Source organism: Nymphalis io, chromosome 30 (genome assembly GCF_905147045.1).
Source record: "Nymphalis io chromosome 30, ilAglIoxx1.1, whole genome shotgun sequence".
In the NCBI taxonomy this organism is placed as follows: Eukaryota; Metazoa; Arthropoda; class Insecta; order Lepidoptera; family Nymphalidae; genus Nymphalis; species Nymphalis io.
This window is the reverse complement of record NC_065917.1, coordinates 4,889,883-4,916,480: the sequence shown is the minus strand read 5'-3', so window position 1 is coordinate 4,916,480 and position 26,598 is coordinate 4,889,883. Positions and strand designations below refer to the sequence as shown.

General features: G+C 35.0%; 4 protein-coding genes across 10 annotated transcripts; 2 read left to right on the top strand and 2 right to left on the bottom strand.

The window, feature by feature from the left end:
- Positions 1–725: 725 nt before the first annotated feature.
- Positions 726–6,099, bottom strand: LOC126780097 (uncharacterized). 3 transcript variants are annotated; one of them, XR_007670429.1, is made up of 3 exons: positions 5,933–6,092; positions 3,761–5,190; positions 726–960 (listed from the first exon to the last, which is right to left on the bottom strand). XR_007670429.1 is itself a non-coding variant. In XM_050504362.1 (2 exons), the coding sequence occupies exons 1-2, from the start codon at positions 3,435–3,437 to the stop codon at positions 731–733; spliced, it is 732 nt and encodes a 243-aa protein (XP_050360319.1). In that variant the 5' UTR covers positions 3,438–3,745; the 3' UTR covers positions 726–730. The 3 variants fall into 3 exon arrangements, 1 of the variants encoding a protein (XP_050360319.1); XR_007670430.1 differs by lacking the exon at positions 3,761–5,190 and having other exon boundaries at positions 5,933–6,099; XM_050504362.1 differs by lacking the exons at positions 3,761–5,190; positions 5,933–6,092 and adding an exon at positions 2,936–3,745.
- LOC126780144 (uncharacterized) lies at positions 4,307–6,059 on the top strand. Of its 2 annotated transcripts, none has more exons than XM_050504417.1 (3): positions 4,307–4,456; positions 5,341–5,618; positions 6,000–6,059. In XM_050504417.1, exons 1-3 carry the CDS (start codon positions 4,384–4,386, stop codon positions 6,030–6,032), a joined length of 384 nt encoding a protein of 127 aa, XP_050360374.1. In that variant the 5' UTR covers positions 4,307–4,383; the 3' UTR covers positions 6,033–6,059. The 2 variants fall into 2 exon arrangements, with proteins under 2 accessions (XP_050360374.1, XP_050360373.1); XM_050504416.1 differs by having other exon boundaries at positions 5,341–5,660.
- A 1,063-nt stretch (positions 6,100–7,162) lies between the features above and the next one.
- LOC126780012 (glutamate-rich protein 1-like) lies at positions 7,163–19,106 on the bottom strand. Of its 2 annotated transcripts, none has more exons than XM_050504253.1 (9): positions 18,964–19,106; positions 18,667–18,870; positions 17,622–17,705; positions 17,418–17,447; positions 14,276–14,622; positions 9,534–9,717; positions 8,669–8,815; positions 8,098–8,241; positions 7,163–7,312 (listed from the first exon to the last, which is right to left on the bottom strand). In XM_050504253.1, the coding sequence occupies exons 1-9, from the start codon at positions 18,992–18,994 to the stop codon at positions 7,284–7,286; spliced, it is 1,200 nt and encodes a 399-aa protein (XP_050360210.1). In that variant the 5' UTR covers positions 18,995–19,106; the 3' UTR covers positions 7,163–7,283. The 2 variants fall into 2 exon arrangements, with proteins under 2 accessions (XP_050360210.1, XP_050360211.1); XM_050504254.1 differs by having other exon boundaries at positions 17,622–17,687.
- Positions 19,107–19,266: 160 nt separating this feature from the next.
- LOC126780036 (exopolyphosphatase PRUNE1) lies at positions 19,267–25,721 on the top strand. 3 transcript variants are annotated; one of them, XM_050504285.1, is made up of 7 exons: positions 19,267–19,687; positions 20,060–20,304; positions 20,905–21,191; positions 21,615–21,735; positions 23,601–23,730; positions 24,555–24,710; positions 25,563–25,721. In XM_050504285.1, the coding sequence occupies exons 1-7, from the start codon at positions 19,652–19,654 to the stop codon at positions 25,713–25,715; spliced, it is 1,128 nt and encodes a 375-aa protein (XP_050360242.1). In that variant the 5' UTR covers positions 19,267–19,651; the 3' UTR covers positions 25,716–25,721. The 3 variants fall into 3 exon arrangements, with proteins under 3 accessions (XP_050360242.1, XP_050360244.1, XP_050360243.1); XM_050504287.1 differs by lacking the exon at positions 19,267–19,687 and adding an exon at positions 19,700–19,847; XM_050504286.1 differs by lacking the exons at positions 19,267–19,687; positions 20,060–20,304 and adding an exon at positions 20,360–20,778.
- The last annotated feature ends 877 nt before the right edge of the window (positions 25,722–26,598 follow it).

The following is a 26,598-nucleotide window of genomic DNA, read 5'->3' as shown; positions in this document are numbered from 1 at the left end:
TACACTTTATGATCGGAGAAAAAGCAACACCATTTTTGATTTGCAACGTAATTGTAAAATATCCGTGGAATGTTTCTTATTACTTTTCTTAGATTTATAATTTGTAAAGACCGTTTTAAATATAGGATGTTTTTTTTATGTTTACTAACTCAATCTTTAACGAGATACTGCATCAACAACATCAACATTTATCATTAAGTAAACAAATCACCGACCTATATTATTTTATCGAATTGTATCTATTCACACACGTTTGTGTGTGAATAGATAAAAATGTGTGAAAAATAAAAATATTATATACTAGATGGTTTATACCAAGACTATAATAAATTATTCTTAAAGTGAATGGAAATAAATGAAAAAACGCTGATTCTATAATCTACAATATAAAGTATATTTTGAATCTACTAATATGCTTTACTCGTATCGATAATAAATGAAAACCTTATTAATGCTTTCGCCAGCCTGCGGTGCGGTGGAATAAGTCCTACTCTCAATTAACTTACTACTGAAGACAAAGATTGACCACATTCGGTTTTAGCGTATCAAGTTCCCCGAAATTCTGCTCACTAGTTAGTAGTACTCGTTGTGCCCTTCTTTACCGCCAACATTTGTTTTTAATTTATTTATTAGTGTTGCCAATTTCTAAATCACAGCGACAACTATTTACCAGGAAACTGAGTATCAGTGGAAAGCGTATTCCCAAAAATAAATAAAAACAGAAATAATATTAATATTCTTTATTCATTATATTGTCAAAAAACCTGCCATTTATTTTTAATTTTCTCTCACTTTTCGTAACTTTAACCTCATCAAATTTATCACTTTCGCTGTCATATTTAAAGGCGGCATCTTCATCTTCTTCGGAATCGTCTTCTGGGTGAAATGGATTAGAGTAGGCTCTTGAGAGTTTTGATTTTGTATTAATTAATCCAAATTTATAACTCATCAGTATGGAGACTGAAAAATAATACGTCTTTACTTATAAACATTGCTTAAAGCATATTTAGTTGAACATGCTTTATCTCCTTCTGTCATCGTTGATTTGACATTCGAAAGAAGAAGACGGATTTCTATAACTAATCCACTTCTAAATAACATTTATAAGTCTATATTATTAAGTTAGTGAAATAGAACACACAACTAAGTGACGGGTCTGGCCAGGGATTTAAGCCCAGCATTGCCATTATATAAGAATTAATATCATTAAATGATGACAAAAGACTTTTAGTGATATTTTGATGCGTGTGTCCTTGAAATGTTATAATAATTACGGCCAATGTCGCATATCATTTTCTGTCATTTTACGACCGTTTTCTGTACTGTATTTCAAGGTTCTTACAGAAAAGCACTAGACTTGACTAGACCCTTGGGATCATCATCATCATCACCTTTCGTGTCCACTGCTGGACATAGGTTTCTCCAATGGCACGCCACTGAGCTCGATTTTCAGCTCTTAATCTCCAACCGCTGCCAGCCACCTTACGTATATCGTCACTCCACCTAGCTGGAGGGCGTCCTACGCTACGTTTGCCAAGGCGTGATCTCCACTCCAGAACGCGTCTATTCCAACGGTCGTCGGTTCTGCGACATATGTGTCCAGCCCACTGCCACTTCTGCTTACTAATCCTTTGGGCCTTGTCGATAACCTTGGTTCTCTGTCGAATCATCACATTTGGGATTCGATCCTTCAGAGAAACTCCGAGCATGGCCCTCTCCATAGCTCGCTGAGCGACCTTAAAATGGTGGTCCACTCAAGACGCACTCGTTGAAGACTTTTGTCTTCAAGCATTGCGGTATTCGTGACGAAAAGACTTGACCGAGTTTTCTATACGCTGCCCAGCCCAGCTGTACTCTTCTTCGTGCTTCCCCCTCGAAGTTGTTTCGACCCAACTGCAAAGTTTGCCCAAGGTACACATACCAGGAGTATAACAACTTCGAGAGGAACTTCGTTAAGAACTATTGGTTCCGGACTGACGTGTTCGTTGAACATTATCTTGGTTTTTTCCAAGTTCATCCGGAGACCAATTCGAGCAGAAGAATCAGTCAGGCTGCTCAGCATATATTGCATATCCTGCACGGTTTCTGCCACGATGACGATATCGTCTGCAAATCTCAAGTGCGAAAGGTACTCGCCGTTTATGTTTATGCCCCGCCCTTCCCAGTGCAGCGTCTTAAACATATCCTCTAATGCATTAGTGAACAATTTCGGTGAAATGACATCCCCTTGTCTCACTCCTCGATGCAAGAGGATAGGGTCAGACTGCTGATTCTGTACTTTGACAGTCATAACAGCAGCGTCATGCAGGCCTTTCAGCACTTGGATGTATTGCCAATCGATTTGGCACCGTTGTAAGGACTCCAGAACAGACCACGTCTCAATAGAGTCAAAAGCCTTCTCATAGTCCACAAATGCTAAGCACAGGGGCTGATTATACTCTTCGGTCTTCTGTATAATCTGTCGCACTGTGTAAATGTGGTCTATGGTTCCGTACCCTCTTCGAAATCCGGCTTGTTCCGGGGGCTGAAACTCGTCAAGTCTAAGCGCGAGACGATTCGTGATGACAGACAGAAAACAGCTTATAGACATGGCTCAAGAGGGAAATAGGTCTGTAGTTCTTCAAAAAGGTTTTGTCTCCCTATTTGAAGAACATTACGACAACACTCTTGCTCCATGCCTTTGGAGTTCTCCCCGAGAATATGACAGAATTAAATATTCGTTGGAGCTGCACTAGTTAAGGTTTTTCAGCTGCCTTTAGTAGCTCCGTCGTAATTCTATCGTCCCCGGGGGCTTTTCCATTTTTAAGCTGCCCCAAAGCCATCACGATTTCGTCTTGGCTTACTTCTGGCAACTCTTCTGTGAAGGGGGCTAAAGTGACTCTAGGATCCCCAGGGTCGGGTTGAGGACGAGGCGCTACTGATGTATATAACTTACCGTAGAAGTCCTGAACTTCCTTAAGAATCTCGAGCTTAGAGGCGACGACTTTTCCCTTTGAAGTGGTCAGCTTCGTCAGATGGCTTCGACCTAGTTTTTGAACCAAGACTTTCGACCCCCGATTTTGCTCAATCGCTTCTTTTATAGAGCGTGTATTGGAGTTTTGGAGGTCGCGTCTTACTACTGATGGTTGGTCTCCCTCTCTGAAGTACATAAAATGGCCTGATTCTAAGGCTATGGTATCCTCTCCCTTTCTTCGGATTTCACATAGCCCCAAAATATGCAGCCTTATGTTCCTCAGCTGTTCTTCGAGCTGTGCCAGGTGTTCGTCGAGCCGTAGCGTGCGTCCGTTATACGTAGCCAGGGTCAGTCGGTGTTGGCGGCCTACCGTAACCCGGGGATTCTTAGCACCCCCTGCCCCACCCTTACCATGACCGCCGCCTTGGCCAGGAACAACGGGGCGACCGGGAACTAGGGGCCGTTGCATATAGGTGTGTGCCATAAAAGGTTTTGCCCGTAATAACCACGCTGGGCAGGCGGGTTGGTGATCGCAGAGCGTAGCTCGTCGTACAGATGACGCTGCTGCCCATCACCGGTCTGCAGTATTTAGCTACGCCTTAATGGAATGGTTATACCGCCATTAGTCGGTCGCCAGAGCCTCGTTTGTTAATCGGTAGGATGCACCACGTGCAGGTGAGGTTAGCTGGAAACAGCTAGATACAGTTGTGCTCCCTTACATCCCTTGGGATCGGCATTTATATAATTAAGAAGGTAATTTTAATAATTTGCGTTATAATAAGTTGCGTTATAGAAAATAATACTTACATAGGAATGCCAATTTTATCATTTGATTACTATTTTCATTCTATATACTAAACTCGTTTTGCCATTGTTGAATTCTTTAATTAATATTTCATTATCATAAACATAATTCATCTGTTTGTTTTTAATTAAATTCGTCTTAAAATTGATGTACGGCTTTACTTGCCATTAAAAATCTAATAATCGACGTAACGTATTTGTACTATATTTTAAGATTTATCTTGAAATAAATTTTGTTTATAGGGTGGAATTGAAGTGAAATTCCGAATGAAGGCATTTTGAAGTTACTGTACTGTGTTATTGTTAATATCAGTCTTTATTTAAACAACTATAAGCTATTAACGTATTAATTGTCACTGAGTTAACTGACAAAGACCTTGCTCTCACGCAGCAATACTTCTCTATGAGGTGGAATTTCAATACAGATCATAGACAATTTTTAGTACTTTTTAAAGTTTTGACATATAAGACACACCTAGAAATTGGTGATTGGCTACGTAATGCCGATATTTATTATCTACTTCAAATAAATATTTATATCGCAACAAAGAATAACTGCATAAGGCAATTTTAATAAAACCTATTAAAATATGTATATATAACATATAAATAAAAATGTAATCGAAATGAAAATACCGATATTATGTCGATCTTGTATTTACGTTGAAATGGGTTTAGAAAGAGTATTTTATATTTTCTGTGAGTAGAATATTTCTTTGTCACACGAAAAAAATCTTCATATTAATTTAAAGATTACTTTCAGCTGAGTCTTCTGAGATATTAGTTGGTCATGGAGTCCAGCCGTGAGGAGTCCTTATATCATATCAAGCACCAGAGGCACACTAAGACTGGCTTATTCTACCGCTAAATGGCAATAGTTTTATTATGTTCCGGTTTGAAGGGTGAGTGAGCCAGTGTAACTGCAGGCATAAGGGACACAACATCTTACTATTAGTTTCCAAGATTGGTGGCGCATTGGTTATGTAAGGGATGGCTGTTATTTCTGACATCGCCAATGTCAATCGACGGTGACCACTTACCATCAGATGACTCCGTCCATTTATACCATACATTAATACCATCCGTCCGCCTAATTTTCTCAACCAGCTTCTTACTGCAACTTCTTTACCTGTACCTCATCATCAGAAATTAGCTTCCGCTTCTTTTAAGCCTTTCTTTCGTTTAAAGTCGCTTTCATGTTCCTTCTGACTGCTGCGCTCCCTGAAGTGTTTTTGTTGCCGAGCAGGTACTTGGCAAAATGACCGACCAGTAACATCTGAGCGCCCAATGCATTTTTTTCTCGGGCCGGATTATGTCCTCGATACGGATCGGCGAGACTGCGGGATTCTGTTGTATCGCATCTATGCCCCATCCGTTCTGTGCTCCACTCGTGGTTCGGCGGCTTGAAAATGAGCAGCCATAGTCACCATGACCTGATGAAACTTAGCTAATAAAACCCACGGTTTCAACCCGACTTTGAAATCTACAGCATTATAATACCAGCTAGGCAGCTTACCTCTCACTACTGCAATTCCTAGTATTAATTAACAATTTTAACCATCTAAAAAATAACTTTTTTCCAGCGATCATTTTATTATTTAATGGCGCCCATTCAAGACTGTTTTTCCCGCGAAAAAGCAAAGATGCAATAAGGTCTAAAGAGGACCATAGATTAAAAAATATAACAGATACAAAACAACGACCACAAAAAAAGATTAATATTAAAAAACTCATTGATAAAGTATCGAAATCGAAAGTCCTTGACGAATTGACAAACATACTGACGGATCGAATTTTGAGGAGTATTATAAATACAAAGGGCAGTATAGAAGTAAACAGTGATTCCACTGAAAAGATAGAAGTAATTATAGATTCGAAAGATAAAATAATAATACCAAAATTAGTTAATGGAAAAATTTTCATAAAATAAACTTTTAATAATAAGATAATTTCTATCTGTTCCTCTATTTTATTAGTGAGATTTTTTTTTATAAAATATTTTAATTATTTAATGAATACATATATATAACAAACCTATAGATTGAAAAGGCATGGAGTTTGTATATCTTTGTGCATAAATTTTGATGTTTAAGATTGTCAAATTCAAATTTTATTCTTATTATAAAATTCTATCCAATAGTAGGCATAATTTGTAATTTAAATAATAATACTTACATCACATCGAATGTTTATATACTCGTGGTATAGTTCGAAAAACTATAACAATAATAATTTCCTCCAGAATGATTTCGGCCACAGCGGCCAATCTCAATAGAGATTAGCCAACTACGTCATATCGTCATACGCCATCGAAAAACTATAATGGAGTTCCAACATCAAGGTACAAACTTTAATTCAGTGTAGACAGTAGTACATGACATAATATTTTTTATTATGTATTTCGATGTTAAAACATGATGGAAGTTTTGTATTATATTTTGTATACAAATATTTCTAAAATACTGCGTGGACGTGCGACTTGTGTTATGGGCAGCTTTGTGTCGGGTGGAGATCGGGAGGAACATTTTTTTTAAATTTGATTTAAATAAAAACAATGTCATTAATCAAATTTATATAGTTATATTTTGTAATTAATTGTATTGTAATTAAAGGCAGATATTATACTGATTTAAATTAATTTAGGAATATCTAATTAATGTCAAATATTAGTATTTTTAAATAAAATATCTATACTTAAAATAGGTGATGTAAAATAAATTATATATATATAAAGGACAAAACGTTCACGATATTCGAGTGTTATAAGGTTGTAACAATTTATTAATAATAAAAAAACATCTAAAATGAGTGCAATAGTAAAGCAATTAGTTGCTAAATTTATCGCTATTTCAGTTACTTCATCGTAATGGAAAATCACGAATACGGTACTTACGTATTCTTCAGAACAATTGAAATATCGTTCACAAAACCGACCAACTGCTTTTACTGACGAAAAATGTACAAATATTTACTACGAACGCAAAATCATCACCAAAGTGATTTTACTGTAAAATACAGTTTTACTGATCGAATTCAGTGCTACCAACTGTTAAGCAAATATATAGAAAAAACGGTTGAGTATACATTATTTTGTTTTTAAATAAAATAAATTTTAAGATAAAATTAAATTGATATAAAAAACAACTTCCTTTTTTCAATAGTTGCGTAATTCATAAATTACTGTTATGAACTAAGGTTTATTGTAAGTCGTTCGGTTATTTTGTAAACGAAGATATAACCACAGCCTAACTATTGGAATCTTTTGATTTAATCATTTAAATCATCTATGTATAAATAGGCAAAGACATTATATTCTGTTTGACAAATGATTTTTTTTTCGACTGGCGTAATTTAATTTAATCTATTTTTTTGGTAATAAAAGTAAAAAAAATACAAATGCATATATGTTTTTCTTAAATTAAATATATTCAAATTACGAACACTAGTGTAAATAAAAGTCTACAGAGATTTTAAATATCAATAAGATAAATAGACGTTGATTAAATAAATGAACTTTATTTAATAATTATCTATCAAAATTACAGCCCGGGTCATCTGAAAACAGACATATTAATAACAATCAAAGAACAACAAACACATGAACGGAAGCGACAGCTTATCGTTATAGAAACGTTATATATACCCACGCTGAGCTCGAATTAGGATGGTAGGGCAATACGTGATTGTAGGGCTTCTTGCAAGCCAGTCTGAGTAGATTTCACAATTCACAATCCACCAATCATTTATCACATATTCACTTGTGGTAGGGCTTTGTGCAAGCTCGTCTGGGTCGGTACCACCCACTCATCAGATATTCTACCGCAAAACAGCAGTACTTGATATTGTTGTGTTCCGGTTTGAAGGGTGAGTGAGCCAGTGTAATTACAGGCACAAAACATAAAATCTTAGTTCCCAAGGTTGGTGGCGCATTGCCTATATAAGCGATGGTTAACATTTCTTAGAATGCCAATGTCTAAGGGCGTTGGTGATCACTTACCATCAATGCCCAAATGCTCGTCCGCCTTCCTATTCTAAAAAAAACCGCCAAATAGTCATACAGTGTAACAGGTACAATAGACAAAACTGTATAGAATAGACAAAACTCTAGTATTGTCACCATATATCTTTTATCTTTTTTATTTACCCATTAACTTTTTACGTGTTATGTATTTCTTATATACATAACATATTAATAACAATTAGTTCCCAAAGTCGAGTCATTGGCGCTGTATGGAATGGTTAATATTTCTAACAGCGCCAGTATCTATTGGCGTTGGTGATCATGTTGGCCCATTGGCTTTGCCGCTTACTTGATTTAGATAAAAAAAAAGTAATTGTACCTAGTTTTCCTTTATCTCTACAATGTATAAATTTGAGTACAGGATCTTGGTCTCCTGGTTCAGATATTCTACCCCGTACTTCGGGTAAGTTGGTTAAAAATGGTGCTGATAGCATACAAGGTTTTCTACTTATCAATTCTAAGCCTGAAATCACAGAGCATAACAGTACCATAGACCATAATGAAATAAAAGCAGGTACATATTAAATCAAGAGTTATTGTATTAAGTCTTAGTAACTTGCTTACGAATTTAACGAGGACCACGTATGAAATAAGCAATGTAAAAAACAATGACGGGTGGGTTGGCGTGGTCGGTAAATACTTGCCTTTCACGCCGAAGATTGTGGGTTCGATTCCCACCCAGAACAGACATTTGTGTGCATGAACATGTCCGATTGTCCTGAGTCTGGGTGTAATTATCTATATTAGTATGTATTTACAAAAGAAAAGTAGTATATGTAGTATATCAGTTGTCTGGTTTCCATAGTACAAACTCTGCTTAGTTTGGGATCAAATGGCCGTGTGAGAATAATGTCCCAGGATATTAATGTAAGAGAGATCGGTGTACTCACTATCATCAGGATATTTGCAGTTGAACAGTCTGATATGACACGGACTCATAAATGTCCTGTAGATGTTATGTTGGCATTTCGCACAAACCATCACGGCGCGAGCTGCGCAGACTGATGGACAATCTTTTTCGTTTTGATTGTAGTCCACTGAAATAAAAACAAATTTATTTTTGACTTAATTTCGTTAATTAATCTAAATTTATAGATATTTCTGGCGTTTTTATTATTTAATATCCAAAATAGGAAATTAACCTAATATTAATCCTTGTAAACACCATTTTTGAAAATTTATTCAATGTCGCTTTGCGGCCGTTAAGTAAAACATCGATTTGGCTCTTTCTATCATTATTGATTTATCTATCATTCGAAAGAATAAGACAGCAATGTGTAACTACAGTAAGAGCTTGCTAATGTACCACGGCTGGGCTAAGGTTCCTCCATTTTGAGGAAAAGGCTTGGAACTTATTCCACCACGCTGCTCCAATGCGGCTTGGTAGAATACACATGTGGCAGAATTTCAATGAAGTTAGGCTGGTACCTTTTTTTTTATAGAATAGGAAGGCCCATATGCTCGTCCGCATATGGGTCACCTGATGGTAAGTGGTCACCAAACGCCCTTAGATAATAGCATTGTAAGAAATGTCAACCATCGCTTACATAGCCAATGCGCAACCAACCTTGGGAACTAAGATGTTATATCCCTTGTGCCTATAATTACACTGGCTCACTCACGCTTCAAACCGGAACACAACAATAACAAGTACTGCTGTTTTGCGGTAGAATATCTGATGATTACCTATCCAGCTGTAACGAAACCCTACCACCAAGTACAACTATACCTGTTATTTAATAAGTAACATCATACCATCTTGCGTTTTTTGATCATAATCAGGCGCCAGGTTACTTATATCCTTACTCCTCTCACTCTCATTTTCTCTATCCTCATTATCATGACTCTCTTCCTTATATTTAGAATCTCCATTATCGTTGGTGATGTCATTATTATTTAATACTTTATCGTCTTTATCGTTACTATTTCCTTGGTGTGTCTAAAAGTAAACTTAAAATTGACTCTGTTATAAATCTTATGTAATATACGATATACCCCCTTTTAATCCCTCAACTGTATTATTTCATTATGATTGTTCACTACTATTACGCGTTTTGTTAAATTAAACCACACTTTACTTGATGCGAAGACACGCTTTATTGAAAAATTAAATTTGACACTCTTATTTTTAAATGTACAATGTCAGTGTACAGCTTCTGATATATATAATATATTTAGTATAAGAACTCCTTTGAATAATTATTTTACACACTATTAGACATTCCGCCCACCAAGAACACCGTTTTTTCTTATTTATATGAAAATGTAGATTAGATTAAGTGAAGGATCACGAATCTAATCAACCGCCCACCGTGAGAAAAACTCTCAACAAATAAGTAACATTATGCGGAAAATGTCCATAGCGACATTTATCTCTCTAATTCATAACTAAATAAAAACTTACATGACAAAGATTAAAATGAAGTAACAGTAAATATTTATGAATTCCATAAAATACTTGAACGAAAACCTTAATAGAATACAAATTACACACATAAAACACAAACACTCAATTATAACATTTAACGATTAGAATTTAGCAATAGACAGAGCTTATTACATGGCCTTTTACATAAACCGTTTTTTGTTTTAATGGTAACTACTCTTGTGATACAATCTTTCCCAGAATGTTTTTCAATAACCCTACCTAGTAACCACTTAGCAGGTGGTATATTTTGATCTTTAACTATTACAATGTCATTAATTTCAGGTTCAGATCTTTTCATAGACCATTTAAACCTTTGATTTAAGTATTCCTCCCACCACCTTTTACAAAAGTTGTTAACTATTCTTTGAGTAAGTTTTCACCTCTGAAGCCCAGATAATTTAGAAATTTCATTATAATTCCCATCAGGAATAAGCGGTTCTCCTATCAAAAAATGTCCCGGAGTAAGAGGTAATTGATCTTCGGGATGATTACTCAAACACGATATGGGGCGCGAATTTAAACACGCCTCAACTTGAGTAAGAACCGTTGAGAGTTCTTCGAAGGTTTTAATGTGTCTCTCTTCTTCGTTTGTTATAAAATTCACGTCAGTCTTGATGACATTTTCTTTTTGAAGAAAATCTGGACCAAACCACCATAGATCATAATGCATCAAGTCGACTACTGATAAACCTCTAGAGGGACATTAAAGTCCGAACATGCAAATAGTCTCTCTTGAACAATGTGATCATATAATTTTTGACTGTTTGTGCACCATTTTTGTAGTTCGAATCCTCCACTTTTCATTAGCTTAGTCATCTGTTCGTAAATCTGCAATACAGGAAGTATGTAAGCTTCTGTATCACCACCGGTAAGTAAATCGTTGACATAATAATCTGCTAGAGTACCCTTTGCAGCTAATGGATACTTCTCTTTTTCATCTTCCGCTAGTTGTTGTAAGGCTTTTACGGCTAAGTATGGAGCACAAGCAGTCCCGAAGGTAAGTCTCAATAATCTAAAGTGCTGGATAGGTTGATCTGGTTGTGGACGCCATAAAATCCTTTGAGAATCGGCATCATGCTCATCCACAAGAACTTGGCGATACATTTGTTTTAGATCGGATACCATACAATAGGTATGTGCTCACCACGTCACTAGGATGTGTCGCAAGTCTTGCTGTAATCTCACTCCTATTAATAGTGTGTCGTTCAAAGAGACATTTTTACTCCCTTGCACGATGCATCAAAAACGATTCTAACCTTTGTGGTTTCTTTATCCTCCCGTACCACAGCGTGGTGAGGAAGATAAACCGCATATAGTTTATCAACTTCAATCTTGTTTTTAATGCCCTCAATATGATTTTGCTCATTATAGTCATCAATTGCTTTCGTATACTCTTCTTTAAGATGTAAATTCTTTTGTAATCTATTTTCTAACAATTTATATATTCTCTTTGCAATTTTCTTTGATTTTCAATACTTATTTAATATTCTGGATCTGATTTTTTAAATGGTAATCTCACTTTATATCGACCTTCATAATTCCTCACTGTTTTCTCAAATATTTCTTCACATTTAGCCCCTTCTTTTGTTAATTGCTTCCCTATCATATCTGACTCTCTTTCTATCTCCCAAAATTGTTTCAAGTTGATCTTCCTTTACTTGTAGATGCAGGTTAACAACTCTCGAATTGAACACCTTACCTGACAGAATCCAGCCTTACTTGGTATTCTGTGATATAGGACCCGATTGTGTCGGATGTTTGAGTAGACCATCCGGCATGATCATACTATGAACGTCTATCCCTAAAATTATGTCTATCTTACCAGGCAGACCATATTTAGGATCAGAATTATGAAGTGATTGTACATTAAATGCAACCATGTGTTTAGTTCTAGATGTCACCCACCCCTGATACAATACCGTTAACAGGAATTCGCTTAAGACCTAAAGATTGAACGGTGCTTTCACTAATAAATGAGGCTTCGGAACCCTGGTCAATTAGAACGCGCACTATTTGAGAGTAGCCATTTGTTGATACGGCCTTGACTAAAGCCGTAACCAATATATCCTGGGACATTTTTAATATATCCTGGGACATTTTTCACACACGGCCATCTGATCCCAAATTAAGCTTATACAAAGCTTGTGCTATGGAAACCAGACAACTGATGTACTACATATACTACTTTTCTTTTGTAAATACATACTTATATAGATAATTACACCCAGACTCAGGACAAACAGACATGTTCATGCACACAAATGTCTGTCCTGGGTGGGAATCGAACCCACAACCTTCGGCGTGAAAAGGCAAGTATCTACCGACCACGCCAACCGGCTCGTCAACCAATAACACTTTGGATTGGCGTTCCTCCTTAACAAAATGAGCTACTACTGTCTTCTCTGCTTTAGATATTTCCTCAGCAGCCATCGTTGGCGAAGTTGATGTCACTGGACATTGCTGATGATCTCTCTCGAAATGTAGTAAAGTGTGATGCCTTCTGCCACACCGTCGACAACATGTAGCCTGATGACTCTTCTTCAAACTGTTTACACTGATATAGTAAATGTTGACTTAAACAAAACACGCATGGTTTGGCCTTTTCCTTCTTTTCTTTATCTACCTTTGAGTGAAATGACTTTTTCGTAGACACTTGTTTGTTATTATTAGTTGTTATCTCAGTGTTATGGTTGGTTCCCTCTAGCATCTCCAAAGTTCCAAATCTTGTCTCTACAAATCTAACAAGTTGATTCCAGGCCCTACGCTAAATAAATTAAACCACACTACTTGATGAGGACACGCTTTATTGAAAAATTAAATTTGACACTTATTTTTAAATGTACAATGTCAGTGTACAGCTTCTGACACATATAATGTATTTAGTATAAGAACTCCTTAGAATAATTATTTAACACACATTACTATTAGACAATGATAGTCCTAATTTTATATTCAGGAAAACACACATTTTTTTCCACGACCACAGTCGGATTCATATAATATTTTTATTAGCACATATTATTTGCATGTGCTCTGTGTTCGTGATGATGTCCATAACCAGTTTTGATCTTCAAATTGATTCTCAATATAGACTAGCCATATACACTTCAAGAGATATTCTGGTGCCCCAGTGTGCGCTTATTCAAGGGCAAAATTTCATAATTCTTATAATCAGATGAGATGAGTCGTATTGTTACGACACGAACGGAGACAGATACGAGACATAGTGTAACTTTCAACTTCCATAATCTGGGCTAGTACAAACTGGCTCGTTTGGGTAGGTACCACCCACTCATCAGATATTCTACCGCAATACTTGATATTGTTGTGTTCCGGTTTGAAGGGATAGTGAGCCAGTGTAATTACAGGCACAAGGGACATAAAATCTTAGTTCCCAAGGTTGGTGGCGCATTGGATATGTAAGCGATGGTTGACATTTCTTACAATGCCAATGTCTAAGGGCGTTTGGTGACCACTTACCATCAGGTGCCCCATATGCTCGTTCACCTTCCTATTCTATAAAAAAAAAAACTCCACTACCCAAGCACGTTACTTCTAACACTATGTCGCAATGTAACCAATGCTTCCAGACGAACACGTAAATTTTTCTTAAATGATACAAAAACAATTAATCTCTTCTATGTAATTCAAATATAACAAACTATAGCGCAATTTAACTGGCTACTAACGCCATCTATTATCACGTAACAAAAAACTATTTACATAATAAAACTTTATAAGATCTTTTTAAACCTACAGAAGTAGAAGTACCAAATTATAAGACGACAGCCACTGGATCAGTATGACCCTGGCCCTTCGGCCCCAAATTATACGATACGGCAGGGCGACTTGCTGGGGAGGAATAATTTCACCCGCGAAATAACGTTTAAAAGCAAGGCAGATAATAACTATGTATTATCTTAATGATTTTGATGTTTGAATGACTGACAAACTATCTTTTTATTACCTTACCTCTTACCAAGCAAAGGATACTGCAGGTGCTACCGATCCTATTTAATTGTGAGGCATTTTTTAAATACAAATATAACCAAAGCAATGAAACGCGTACCTCATCTTCCTGTTCGTAATCCACTTTATCTTTCTCATCACCATTTTCATTATTATCCTCAACAGTTTTCTCATTACCCTCTTCTGCAGCTTCTTCATTGTCTTTCTGGGCGGCTTCTTCATTGTCTTCCTGGGCGGCTTCTTCATTGTCTTCCTGGACGGATTCTTCATTGTCTTCCTGGACGGCTTCATCATTACCTTCCTGCACGGCTTTTTCATTATCTTCCTCCAAGGCTTCTTCGTTGTTTTCTTCAACAGCTCCCTCATCATTTGCTTGTTCACCATCACCATCTTGATTTAAATTAGCAGTACTATTATCTTTTTCATCGTCGGCTAATTTTGCAAGTGCTACAAAAGCAATAACGATCTCACTTATAAATGTTGTTACCCCTTCTATATTTAAGTACTGATTTCATTCTTTCAGTGGTCTTTGAATTGATATTTTAAAGGAAAAGCATTGCTTGTTTAGCATAGATGTGACCGCCACTTAAATTTAGTATGTATAGGCAAAGACAAAACAGTACTTTTTCCTCTTGTATTTGTCAACTATTTTTGGCTTGGTTATGCTATGCGAGCTTTAGAAAAAGCTTTTTATAAAAGATTAGAGCTTTATATAAAAGATAAATATATATAAAGAATAAAGAAATAAGATAAACAAAGAAAACTGTCCCGTGACGACGTTTTTTCACAAACTTATATAGTTTTTGAGTAAATAGTCATGTCGTTCAAGTGTTCTACCCCTACCACCACTGGGTCATCTTAACCTTTAATAGTGCATAGGAACTATAGTTGCCAGTGTTAAATTTCTTGCTACCCTATTTTTTTATTTATTGATGCAGCAAGACGCAAGAAAGAAGCAAGAATTATTTAAACAATAAACTAATTATAATGTTTATGTGTGAGCAGTAGCACCCCATAGACTACAAATTAAAAAAAAAAACAGAAATTGCTCTCTCGGAATGCGATTGTATTATTTAAAGTGAAGAGACATACAGTATGTATAATATATTATATTTTATATCAAAATGATCTTTCGTATATTTTATTATTTTATTTTTTTGTTTCGCAATCGTGTTTTGCAGGCTCGGTATGGTAATGTTTCATGCATTGACTGTCAATGTCAATGGGTCCATGACATCTAAAGAGTATTATTATTTTATATGTATGTCTCTAGCCTTTTAATTTTTTTTCTATACTGTAAAAACTTATTTTTTATTTCGAGGGCAACAGGTAAAAGGTCTGGCGTACTGTCAATGTCAAATTATATCAAATACATCAAGATGATTCCATAGATATCTTGGTTTTAGCACATTTCTTTAGATTAGAGCGTAGACAGAGAAACTAATAGACGCAATGATTTCCTTCTCACTTACACAAGAAAGAGAACGAAAATTACGTTCCAAACGGTTTAAGACAGATAGAATTATCAAATCTTTTGTCCCTTATCCCGTAACCAGTTTTGGTGTCGCTACTTGAGTAGCGAAACAAACTTTACTGTTGGTGCGTTCATTGTGTTTATTGTTCAATTTTTGCTTATATTTATGTTAGAAAACGATTCTAATCCAATGTAAAAACAGAGAAACGATCCTTATATCATATCGAATGTTATACAATCGTGCATAGTCGTATAATTTCATGTTAAAGCGATAGCAAGAAGAAAATTGCCGACGTGTGTTTTCACGCGTAAGTAAGACGGTTTTAAGAAAATTGCCGACGTGTGTTTTCACGCGTAAGTAAGACGGTTTTGTCCCAAAGTACAGTATAATGTTTATTTATGCCACAGCATGACGGAACCTTATATCGTATTAAAATCCTGAAGATAATAGGTTTTCCAATTTTATCATACATAACCTATAATTATTTATCATATAAGTGCTGCCAGCTTCAGGTAAAAAATGTCTCGATTTTTGATAAAAAGCGACTTGTCGACACTGTAAATAAATAAATACGAAATTCAATAATAGTCTAAAGTGCTTCGTTATATATAAATATGTTATTTTAATTTACTAGTTCTCCATTTATAATTTCCTAATCACAATATTATTTAACATTCTTCATGAATTTATAATATTATTAGATTGCGAGTTAAGAGCTTAACATAGAAATATATGTGGCAACCATTTTTTACTAATAATTTAATTGAGTGTTTTAGATTTCAACACGAGGAGAAAGCTAATCCAGTACCATATTAAGATACTGAAGTACTATTGATAACGGAAACAAAAAAAAACAATGCAACGGTTTTGGGTGTAGTTGTAAAATAAGAAATATTTTAATAATAAAATGAAAATAAATATTAAAAAGTAACATTTTAAATCCCTCGTTTTGTTTTAATTAAATCCTAAAAATAATTTATTTCCCATAACAGGGAATGCAGTTACTATGGCAACATTATACGCACACTTTGACAAACTATCTCTGTTTCAATCGCGGTTTCACGGCCCCTTGGTCTATTTGTTTCTCTGTCAAGGCATTAGAGAGAAGAAAGGTAATATGACGTAGAGATAAATAGAAAAAGATCTAAATATTTTAAGATTATTTTTTATAGAATAGGAAGGCGGACGAGCATATGGGCCACCTGATGGAAAGTGGTCACCAACGCCCATAGACATTGGCATTGTAAGAAATGTCAACCATCGCTTACATATCCAATGCGCCACTAACCTTGGGAACTAAGATTTTATGTCCCTTGTGCCTGTAATTACACTGGCTCACTCACCCTTCAAACCGGAACACAACAATATCAACTGCTGTTTTGCGGTAGAATATCTGATGAGTGGGTGGTACCCACCCAGACGAGCTTGCACAAAGCTCTACCACCAGTAAATTAAACACACCACCATCACCACAACCACATTCATTTCAATTTTTTTTTAATTTATATGTATCATTTCTTAATACCTTTAGACAAATTTTCCGCACTGTTATTTTTAGAAAGAAGCACTGTATAATTCATTTGTTTGTTTGAACAATAATAATTTACAAATAGAAAATTGACATTTATAGGATTAATTTAATAGTTTGTCTGTGCTTAATATATATTCAGGGCGTTAATGAATAATTTATAATAATATTATAAACAAGACGATGCCATAAAAATCCTTACAGGATATAATATGATGAAATATAAAATTCAGCCATACCTTGTGTCTCTCTTTTATTTCGTTTTGAATCTAAAAATTAAACATTAAAACCTTTTTATTTCTTTTTCGTCATTTTATTTCTATCGTCATTAAAAAAAAACATTTATTTGATTATGTTTTATATTGTACAAACATAGTTAAATTTAATAATAAAAAGCATAATTTTATCATGATTATTAAATTAATTAATTACATTATACTTACTCCTCTTTCTACTATTTCCTAAATCGTGTTGGCAGTTTTCCATAGGCACTATGACAGTATCAAATCCTATAAATAAGGATACATCTGAAAGTACCTATTTATTTAGTCATTTTACATTGTTTGTCGCAATTAGCATTTTTATTGATACACAGTTGACTAGTACTCAGAATTTCTCAAAATAAAAGCTCGATATTTTTTTATCAATTCCAATGTTAGCACGTTTCGTGCTCCATGATAAAACCTTTAGTAAAATAGCATAATTTGCAATAGCTTTACGTGTCTGGTAGATTGACTGCCTTGCTGGTCTAGTGGCTTGATATAAGGCCGCAGACCCGGAGGTCCTAGATTCAATTCCCAGGTCGGGCCAATAAAAGTAATTGAGATTTTCCGTGAGAAAATTCTCAGTAGCCGCCCGGTGTCTGGTAGTTGGGAGTGTCTACACTCCCTTGGCTCGGAAAGCATATAAAGCCGTTGCCTGCGCCTGAACTCTTTCTGGTCTGGTCGGATTGCCGTCCCATCGGATTATGAGAGTTAGGGAATAGAGAGTGCACCTGTGTTTCTGCACACACTTGTGCACTATAATATCTCCTGCGCAGTTGGCGAATCTTTCTTGAAACCAGTCTGGCGGACGTTATAATTATTACTATCATTAGATTTATACCACTGTCAAAGGCTCAGTTAGTGGTTGGGCTTTCGTAAAATCTGGGCCATCCACTTTCTTTTTATATTTATGTGTTATAGGCACCGCATTGGCGATGAAAAAAACCAATGACTATGGGCGGTTGTGATCACTTACCGTCAGTTAGCCCACTTACCAGTCTACCTACCTAATACAGTAATAAAAAAAAACGAGAATAGACTACAATAATAATTATTCATTCTGTCGTATATTAATTAGTTTTTTTTTTCCAAGTTTTTATTTTTACACCATTACTAACAGGAACGATGTTTATGTATTGCTTATCATTATTAATTATTATATTTTTTAATACGTTATATATACAAGGAAATATATATAAAGAAGTGGATATAACGATTTTCATACCTTGACGACATTTTGCGTATTGTATTTCACATTTATTTATTGCTACGACAAAGGCAATTTTATTATTTTTCTCATTTTTTATTTTCACACACACCGGGTCTTCTATCGGGGGACATTTGATATTTTTACATTTGGCCTTATGGACAGTCTCTTTAGTTTTCGGCTTATCTAATTGTTGAGAAAACCTAAGTTGGTTTTGGAGCACTATAAAAATTCAAATATAATCTGTTTTAAGTTTTTTTTTTAAATATATTTAATGAATATTAAATATATAAACTTAATTAAAATATAACGAACCTAATATAAATATTAAATAATAAAGAGACATTTCTTTTTAAATCTTTTAAAAACCAGTAAAGAAATTTTTCGTAATTTTTTATTAATAAATCGAATCAAATAACACGCACAATTGCTCTGATAACGTTTATGAGCGAGTTTTATTATCTTTATTTGATTTCTTTCCAAGTCGGATTTTATTGACTTTTGTAAATACAGGCACATATATTTTTAAAATTTAAAAAAAAATACAATTTCTTAGTTTAAAATATTTATTCCTTTTCTAATCTTTATCATCGTTTGTGTATTGAATCTTTAAATTTAAATTACCTAAGTAATTATTACGAGTTAAATGCACAGAGTAACATAATGTAATGAAGTTGAGTAACAATGCGTTCCTATAATAATGAGAAAAATTTACAATGTCACAAGGCAATGGTATTCTGCCCACTTACTCGAAAAAAAAAGATACTGTATATAGATGTAGTCGTTGCATAAAATTAATTATTATGTCTTCAAGTTGGTAGTACTGTTTTTCTGTCTAATATGAATATCTCTTTTGACATTGACATCTTAACAAAACCAAATTTTACAATTACTAACAATAATATTATTAGACTTGAACCAAAAACTTTTATAGACGATAATAGTGAAGTTACATATAATAAAGATTTATTTTAAAACCGGAATCATTTTGTGTCATTGTAAAATGAATGAATACCTGTCAACAACTTTACTTAAAATGGTTATTTTATTTTTATTAAATAATACATGATATTGGCAGAATGTGTAGCGTTCAACGCCAGAATAACAAAAAAAAAAAAATACAATATAGGCACAAAAATTGAGGATTAATAAGTTCATACTGACCCTTATAACAGTTTATTTACCACCTACAGACTTGTGTAAATATTATACATATATTGTAATGATTTTTGGTTTAAGAGCCAATGAACTATTTGTACTGTGTAAAGAAACTTACTGGCATATAATAAACAATAAAAAAATGTTCAAGATCTTAAATTTTGCATCTTTATATTTTAATCTGGAAATAAAAAAAATCTTTCATGACTGTTAGTAAAAATTCTTTCTAATTTTCTTTTTCTATATTTTTCAGAAATCAAAAGACTTTACTACATTAAACATTGTAATTGGAAATGAAAGTTGTGATTTAGACTCGGCAGTCAGTTCTCTTGTCTATGCTTCATTTCTCAATTGGAATTATGAAGAATCTGCAAAGGAAAATGATAATTCAATTTTCATCTCTATGCTAGACGTTGATAGATGTGACTTTCCTTTGAAAACCGAGGTTGCATTCTGCCTAAACGAATGTGGGATATCGGAACATAATTTAATTTTCCGGTACAAATTTTAATGTTCAAGATAAACTAATCAATTTCACAGTTGATATTATAGTTAGCAAGTGTGGACAAGCGTTATACTATCCTTAGAAATTACAAATATGTTACAGTCCTACTTATAAACATTGTTTAGCGGGTGAATAGTTAAACAATGTGTCTTCTTCTTTCGAATGTCAAATCAATGATGACAGAAAGGATGAGATATATTTTATCAGTCACTACGCAATTTTATAAGCAAGGCCGTTAAATCTTAACTTTGCTCGAGCTGAATGTCGTCTCATTGGACTTTTACTTAGAATAAGGGAATGGAGAGTGAATCTGTGTTTGAGCACACACTTGTATATAATATCCCCTGTGCAGATGGCCACTCTGCGATTAGCCATGGTCGAAATCTTATGGCTGTCAACTCTACTGTACAATTAGGTTCAAAGGATTGTGAACATTATTACTTAGTAAATAAAATTCAGTTTTGCTGGTAACATACTTTGTTAATAAATTTTTGGCTTTGGGTAACCACAAGGTCTTACTATATTGTACTTTGGTCATTTATATTTTATAAAAACTTATTTTTAAAAAAGTTTATTTGATTATTTTATTTCAGTGACGATATAGACTTACAAGAATTAGTAACTACATATCAGACGAATGTGATATTAGTTGATCATCACGTTTTGTCGAAAAGATTACGGTACTTAACTCAGTATGTGAATGAAATAATTGATCACCGACCATTGGATAAAACTCAATGGAAATACAAGGATGATGTTCGTAGTTTCATCGTAACCGTTGGCTCCTGTTGCACGTTGGTCACTCAAAGGATAAAGGAGCAAGGTGTGATTGGGGATACATTTTTCAAAACATATCCTGTGTGTGCGGATATTTTACACAGTAAGTTTGTTTTACTCATATAATTATTCATAAAAAAATTATAGCTTGTAAATTTATCTATGCTGGAGTTTATGCTGACTGCTTCTATATGGATTGGTGGCTGGTTATATATGTGGTTGAATTATTTATTTATTTATTAAGGATCTCCAACAAAGGATACACACTTAGGAGTACATTACATTGTGAAATTTAAAAAATATATAAAATAAATGTTAGATAGCATACTCAATAAAAAACATAGGAATTATAAAAAATGTAAAGAATTGTTAAACTAAGACTAAATTGTGCAAATGTGATTACATTTGATACATACATGCAGATTAAATGATGCCGAGTACAAAATGAATAATCTTGTCCTGCTTTGAACCCGCTACCTTCGACTAAAATTCACGAGTCCTAAGCGCTGTGCCATCACAATTTCAGATGTTATAATATTAGACACAGTCAACTTTTCGAAGGAAGTGAACAAAGCCACGCTCCTCGATGAAGATAGCATCGTTTATTTGGAGAAAATAATGAAATTGGAAAATATTCAAGATGAAAGGTAACTCAGCTACCACATTTTTATAAACAATCCAATATGAGCATTGCTATCGGTGTTACAGTACAGTAATAGCCTGTTAATGTCCCACTGCTGGGCTAAGGCCTCCTCTCCCATGTGAGGAGAAGGTTTGGAGCTTATTCCACCACGCTGCTCCAATGCGGATTGAAAGAATACACATGTGGCATAATTTCAATGAAATTAGGTTCATGCAGGTTTCCTCTTGATGGTTTCCTTCACCGTCAAGCACGAGATGAATTATAAACACAAATTAAGCATATGAAAATTCAGTGGTGTTTGCCCGGGTTTGAACCCACGATCATCGGTTAAGATTCACGCGTTCTACTGGGCCAACTCGGCTTTCGGTGTTACCACGATGGTATTTTGCCGGAAACATTCACTAATAAATCATTAATGGGTCATCTATTCTATATTCCAATGATAGGATTAAAGATAAACAAATCCTATATTTACAAATCATACGATTTGATAATAGCTCTGCTGTATTATATTACAGACAGTTCTCGATTAATATAATAATAATAATATCCTCGGACATTATTCACACACGGCCATCTGATCCTAAACTAAGCAGAGTCTGTCCTGGGTGGGAATCGAACCCACATTCTTCGGCGTGAAAGGCAAGTATCTACCAACCACGCCAACCGGCCCAACATGTATTCAGCATCCAGAAATGAAACTGATTTTATAAAAACTTCGAATTGTTTTTTTTTTAATGGAACACCAAATCATACAAATTGATGTAAATAACTCACCCAATTACTTTTAAATCCAAATAACACGATTGAACACATCACAAATCACAAGTCGCGCCAATAATTAATTAATTGCTTTACTTTTGTGTACCAACAAAATGGCGGTTTTAAATTAGCGCGCGTCTTTTTTTTTTAACAACGCTGTTATATGGATCAAGGAATCTCTAACTATGTATGTATTTTTAATACAACACAATTCCACTTAACTAGTTATGTCCAATTTTATTTAACTTTCAAATTTCCAATAACAACTTCTACATTCAAAAATCAATTTTTTTACTAATTCATAATAAATACCTCAGATTATTTAGATATAAATTAAATATAATGTATAAAATAAATAAATATAAACCTGTCATATCAAATTTGTTTATGTTCACTCCTGTCATTGTTATCAGCTTTATCTAATCAAGATGTCAAGTCCTATTATGCTGTCAAATGTTGTGTAGTTACACTGGGTCACTCACCTAATAACGTTGGTAGCAGTACGATGGTTGAAAAAAAACAGTTATTTATTTAAAATTACACTTTTAAATTAAAACTATTTTCTAATTAAGACTAACTTCTCGATTGAAGTCAAATCTAATAATAAATTACATTGCTAATGGATTAATAATGCATCCTCGGCTGATGCAATATTTCATAATACCCGTCCTAAATTATTTTACTTAAACAAATTGTAATAGCCTGTTAATATCCCACTGCTGAGCTAAGGCCTCCTCTCCCTTTTGAGGAGAAGGTTTGGAGCTTATTCCACCACGCTGCTCCAATGCGGTTTGGTAGAATACACATGTGGCAGAATTTCAATGAAATTAGACACATGCAGGTTTCCTCACGATGTTTTCCTTCGCCGTTAAGCACGAGATGAATTATAAACACAAATTAAGCACATGAAAATTCAGTGGTGCTTGCCCGGGTTTGAACCCACGATCATCGGTTAAGATTCACGCGTTCTACTGGGCCAACTCGGCTTTTACTTAAACAAATAATAAATCGCAATCTAAGCTATATACCTATTCTATACTATGGTTCTACGTAACTACCTTATAAACTGGAATGTAGAATAATAATTATTTTTTTTATCTGTTTCAGGCAATCGAAGTTCGATCGCTTGCTCAGAGCGCGTAGTGATGTCTCATCGCTGACTCCGTCACAGCTTCTCAGGAAAGATTTGAAGATCTTGGAAGATATATTTGTCCCGAGCTTCCCTTTACTTGTTAAGGTATATTATTCTATCTACTCCGTGGGTTTCATTTCGTGTATCGTGTGTGTGTACCTATCACAAATGATAATGAAGGAGCATACAGTATAGGGGGCTGAAAGAACGATGGTGTAGAGGGGTGTACCAGTGGTTGCGTTCCAGATTGAAATCCGAGTGTAATTACAGGCACAAGAGACCCAACATCTTAGTTCCCAAGATTGGTGTCGCATTGACGATGTAAAGTATTATTAATATTTCTTACATCGCAAAAGTGTATGAATGGTGGTGACCCGTGACACCTACCTATAAAGATGGTAGAGCCTTGTGCAAGCTCGTCTGGATAGGTACCACCCACTCATCAGATATTCTACTGTAACAAAGCAGTACTTGGTGTTGTAATTAATTAATAATAAGGAATTATAACTGCTAGCAATATTAAACGAGTAATAAGAATCGTAGTTAAGCAGTAACCGGCTGTCAGAGTGATGGTGGAGGGGATATTTATGGCTGGAAGAGGTAGTGTGGGGGGGATTTTTTTTTATTTTTTATTATCGTGTTCGCCTGTACAGGCACACGGAAAAATCAGACACTTACTGGTAAATTGTTACCATCTTATACTATTGCCAATGCGCCACCAACCTTGGGAACTAAGATGTTTTGTACCATGTGCTTTTAACTGACTTTCTCTTCTAACCGGGTCAAAAAAGGTGTTAGCTTAGCTTATTATAAATATGCTGTTTAGCGGTAGGATAATTAATGAGTCAATGGTACCTACCCAGATACAGAAATCAGATTGATTAGATTGGTAGCAGAATTATAGCGAAAAAGGAATTTTATATTTACAGGAATTTCTTCAAAAACCTCAAGCGCTTGAAGCTGTTACTGAAGCCTTAACGATGAGAAGTTGTAACGTGGCGGTTCTACTCGGTATGGACCTTAACGAGGGTCTGAAGCGAGATGCGGCCATCATCAGCCCTGCGTGCCCCGAGAGGGGAGAAAAGGTTACATTTCTATAATCTTGTTAATTTTAGATAAGATTACGTATATCAATTGCAAATATTACGCTGACGTCATCTGACGCTCGAAATCTTAGGCTTACTCGTCTGACGCTCGAAGTCTCAGTTACTTACCGGATACCGAGCGCTAAGATACGTAATTATGCTAAGTTCACACTTAGTAATGCCTTGCCTCACTCACACTACCACATTTTCTGTAAACATACTGAATATCTGTGTGCGTAAGGTTTTTTATTTATTGGTGATTGACATAAATTTCGATTTGTATGGATTTATTGTCACTAGATGGCGCTGTTTTCATTTCATACAAATTACAGATAAAGTAAACTCTATAGTTGCCTCATTAGCTTAGTGATGATCGGGCCAAAGAATAAATATAAATTCTGAAGTTGGAAATGTGAAGAGCACGTATTTGTTTTTTTTTTTCACACACGGCCATCTGATCGCAAACTAAGCAGAGCTTGTACTATGGAAACCAGACAATGGATATACTACATATACTACTTTTCTTTTGTAAATACATACTTATATAGATATATACACCCAGACTCAGAAAAAACAGACATGTTCGTGCACACAAATGTCTGTCCTGGGTGGGAATCGAACCCACAACCTTCGGCGTGAAAGGCAGGTATCTACCAACCACGCCAACCGGCTCGTATCTGGTCGTCTGTCAGAACTCTTTTCGGTAGTATGGGATTTGGCGTCCCATCGAATTATGGGAGTGCACTTGTGCTACGCACTTTTGCACTGTACTATTTCCCGCGCAGTTGGCCAGTAAAAATTTCACCCTAGGCAGAAAGTCATTTTAATTATTGTTTTTTATTTCTCTTACAGCTAGCAAAGTTTCTCCAAGAATGGTCCAGCCCCTCACTTGAACTGGTATCCGAATCTGAAGCCTGTCTGTACTTCAAACAGATGAATCTAGCAGCGTCCAGAAAACAATACATGCCGGCTTTGAATGATTTCTTAATTAATTACAAAAAATAAAAATAAATCAAACATATTTTTTTATTACAATCTGTACTAACATTATAATTGCGAGCTTCTTTGATGAAATTTAGTATGAAGGTTAAGCTCCAAGGAAGGACACACTACTTTTATATGCCTAACATTTGCACCGCCCTTAACACTCGGGGGGAAGCCGCAGATGAATACCGCAATATTCTTAATATTCGTTTTTATTTATACACCAATATACTATTAACGTATTAATTGTACTGAGTTAACTGACATAGACCTTATACGCAGCCTTGAGGCGAACTGTCAAAGATATCGGGATGAGATCATAGACAATTATAATAATAATAATATCCTGGGACATTTTTTCACACACGGCCATCTGATCCCAAATTAAGCTTGTACAGAGCTTGTACTATGGAAACCAGACAACTGATATACTACATATACTACTTTTCTTTTGTAAATACATACTTATATGGATAATTACACCCAGACAGGACAAACAGACATGTTCATGCACACAAATGTCTGTCCTGAGTGGGAATTGAACCCACAACCTTCGGCGTGAAAGGCAAGTATCTACCAAACACGCCAACCGGCTCGTTTATCAGTAACTAGTTTACAATAAAGGCGTTTCACGTGAAGCGGGAATGCAAGAAATGTTCATGTTTTTGATATTTGTAATATTTGAGTATGTTCTCTTGCATATCCGAAACACCGATACGATTATTCATTGTCATATTAAATTAATAAAATGTAACCCTTTGACTAACCATGTACACTTTGAATGATCGTAGCCAGTTTAAAAAGGTACAATAAAAAATAAAATAAACGCGCCATTACGATTCGCTGCGCCATGATTTATTTTACATTGGGATGAAATAATGCGAAAGAATGAGACGAATAATTT